The following is a 3,342-nucleotide window of genomic DNA, read 5'->3' on the forward strand; positions in this document are numbered from 1 at the left end:
TCATTTTTGCTTTAGTGAGCCCTTTTTAGATTTCTTTAACTCCCAAGGTGGTAGGCAACCTTTATAGTGAGAGTGCAGAAATAATGAAGACATTGATACTTCCCTCTGGGGCATTGAGATTGATGACAAGCAACTGAAGGCAGTTCTTAGTCTCTTTTTTTCACTATCACACTCTTGAAAGTTGGGATCATGCTGAACAGTGGAAGTTTTAAGGGCATCAGGGAGTATGCAGTTGCATAAGGAACCTACAAGGAAGAGAAGAAATGATAAGTCAGTGCAGCATGACTAAGAATTTTGAGAGTTCATTTGTATAAGTATTTGAAAAGCTCAGAAAAGCTCTTCCCTCCAAAAGTGAAATTTGCTTACTCTCAAAAAGTATTTACTATGAAATGGTAATAATGTAGTTTATGCAGAATTATTCTAAGTCAACCACATTAAGGCTATGGTTGTATAAGTAGCTTGGGGATAGGGAGGGGAGTGAAAGTAAAATGGGATGGAAAGTTTTTGAATTTCACTCATAGTTGCTTGGTGGGGAGGGTGGAAAATCACTGTCAACTCACTTTCATGGCAAAATTTTGTGGGGTGGAGTGCAAATGAGTTGCACTTCACATTCAATCATCCCACATTTTTGTTGAACCAAGCAAATGGAAAGTAAATCTCACTCCAAATTTTCCACCTACTCAAACAAGCATAGCCTTAAAAGTGAGACTGCAAGTGATGTCAGATTTTGCAGTGCTGGCAGATGTTCCATGTCAGCCAAAAAGGAGGAGAAAAAGTGTCATCTGTTTTGGTTAAAGCTGGGCAGTTTGAAATCTAGGCGCAGTGTAGTAATCTTTCTACCACGATGTTCATACAGAAATGGTTTCAAAAAAAAATTTGGAATTTTTTCGATATAGAACACTCATGTCGATAAAATGGCTTGAATTCCCCTTACGGTGGAAAAATGGGTATTTGACCCCCTTTTTATATTTATACAATGCAGAATCGATGACCTATGCCATGAAAGACTATCTATGCAAGACATGAAATAATTGAAACAAAGCTTCCACCAAGCTGCGGAACCATTAAAACCAATTTTAGGTTTCAATTGTTCATTATTTGCTACATATTCAGGAAAAATTGAGTTATGATGCATCTGCAATGTTTAATGACTCAAGATGATAATAATGTAAACATGAAAGAATGGACCTGGTGTTTGAAAACATGTCATATACCTATTCTTGCAAGACGATTGACCCATTTTGGTATAGAATTCCCTGTCAGCTTATAACAAATATCCTCGCAGAAATGATTGCAATTCTTCACAATCAAGTGATAAGCATCACCATTGTAATTTGCAGACTGGCTCTCCATGAACTCTCTAATCTGGAAAGGATCTAAGCTAGTAGTTCCCATGAATATTGACTTCCTAAACTTAAAGCCAGGACACTGCCGAGGTTCAACCTCAAAGACACCACTTGTTGGATAGTCATGGGCTCCAAACGCATATTCTACTCCATAAACTGTCAGTATAATAACTCCATCTTAGAAAATATTCATGGAATCCAGAATTGTAACTTTTTCTCCATATAAAGCAAAGGGGAAGGATATTGTAACAACCAACTAGTGTTACTACCAATGTTACTACCAATCAATTTCACCGTTAGATTGATTATTTTAGTCCAACGGTTATATTTAATTCCATCTTTGTATGGTTATGATTCCTCATATTTAATACTTTATATTTATTTTCACCTTTGTATGGTTATGATTTCTCATATTTAATGCTTTCACATTAAATATGGGGAATCATAACCATACAAAGATGGAATTAAATATAACCGTTGGATCAACATAATCGATCTAACGGAGAAATTGATTGGTAGTAACATGGGTAGTAACACTAGTTGGTTGTTACAATATCTTACCCCTAAAGCAAAAGAGAAAGTCATACTCACAGAAATTAGTGATATACATGCATAAATGCATAATCCCTTTCTCTAAAATATGAAGGTATATCAGTTTACACCTTTTCCTATGCATGATATCAAACATTCACCTAATCTAATTATTGAAAGTGAGGGTCCATCATATGACCTTTCAGAAGTATGTAGCACTCAAGGGTATTTATGTCTCCATGATAGTCAAAGGTATAAATTTGAAGTACTAGAGCATACAACAACATCAACAACAATCAAGCCTTATCCCACAGGTGGAGTTGACTACTTTGATCAAATGACACTACTAAATGATAAAATGATAAAGCACTATCAAAAACCAAATTTTGTGAAATATAGGATGTCAGTTCCATGGAAATAATACTTTAGGCACATATTTCTTTCTGTATAATATGTATATGTATGTACAGTTTTAGATACAGTTGAAAAGGTTTTAACCGTCAACTGACCTTCAACCCCAGAGTGGAAAATACCAAGCCCTGCCCAAAACATATAGCCATTTACTGTTGTCAAATCATACACATTGAGATAAACAGGTACATCCCCAGGTTTGTTGCCAGCTGATTTCACTTTAGAGAATATGCAAAAGGGGGTGGCTGATTTGTCTTTGAGACGAAGACGCACAACAGAGGGCCAACCACTTTTAAATCCTGATTTCATTTTATTAGTGAACCTGGGAAGCATTCAATAACTATTTCCTACCTGCATATACATTAAGACAAACAAAACAAAAAAAGAAGAAGAAAGAAATCATTTGCACAGAATACCATGTAACTGACAAAACATCAAAATTGAAAGCAAATGAGTTTTACTTTAATCAGCATTGTTTTACAATTGACCTAGGCATTCAACTATTAATTATGAATTACAATAAAAAACAAATTAGCAATGGCCAACACTTGTCTTTCTTGATCACATTAACAGTGAAAGAAAAGGAATCTCTTCAGCCACATAGTTTTCACAAAATAACATCATTGCCAATTTTATGTATCTAGATATGAAACCATATGACATGCATAGAACCCATGTATTTATTGCAATAGTACTTCCATAACTGGACACTACATGCCTCTCAACACTTCATATGCAATATAGGGGAAACATGTAATGTTTATGAATGGCTATTACATTTTCATATATAGCCTGTTTCAATTTTGGAAGGCAAGAAATGCAGTAGTCTCTTCAATCAATTGACAACAGGCCAGACTCATTTTTCTTCCAGAACCAGAAAAGGCTTTATAGAAAATGCAGCAGTAGCCTCAGCCTTTTTACCATGTTTATCACCATTCAATCAAACACCAGGAAAGATCAGAGTAAGTTCCCTTCTATATTTTCCTTAAAGGAGCAAAGGGAAAAACCCCAGTGCACAAGGCTCCCCAACATTCGAGGGTAAGGGTGAGGATCG

The 3,342-nt window shown here is 35.6% G+C and overlaps 1 protein-coding gene across 1 annotated transcript; it reads right to left on the reverse strand.

Annotated features, from left to right (window-relative positions):
- Window positions 1-2,597, reverse strand: LOC133299978 (deSI-like protein At4g17486). Its single transcript, XM_061499468.1, has 3 exons — window positions 2,387-2,597; window positions 1,215-1,502; window positions 1-245 (listed from the first exon to the last, which is right to left on the reverse strand). Exons 1-3 carry the CDS (start codon window positions 2,595-2,597, stop codon window positions 1-3), a joined length of 744 nt encoding a protein of 247 aa, XP_061355452.1.
- Window positions 2,598-3,342: the final 745 nt, after the last annotated feature.

Source organism: Gastrolobium bilobum, unplaced genomic scaffold (assembly GCF_033153095.1).
Source record: "Gastrolobium bilobum isolate Gb01-03AN ecotype WA unplaced genomic scaffold, APGP_CSIRO_Gbil_v1 utg19316, whole genome shotgun sequence".
Classification (NCBI taxonomy): Eukaryota; Viridiplantae; Streptophyta; class Magnoliopsida; order Fabales; family Fabaceae; genus Gastrolobium; species Gastrolobium bilobum.

Coding starts and splice junctions, on each gene's coding strand:
- LOC133299978 (XM_061499468.1), bottom strand. CDS start 2,597: ATGAAATCAGGATTTAAAAGTGGTTGGCCCTCTGTTGTGCGTCTTCGT. Junction 1,503..2,386: donor TTTCCACTCTGGGGTTGAAG/GTCAGTTGACGG, acceptor TTATACTGACAG/TTTATGGAGTAGAATATGCG. Junction 246..1,214: donor CAATCGTCTTGCAAGAATAG/GTATATGACATG, acceptor TCTTCCTTGTAG/GTTCCTTATGCAACTGCATA.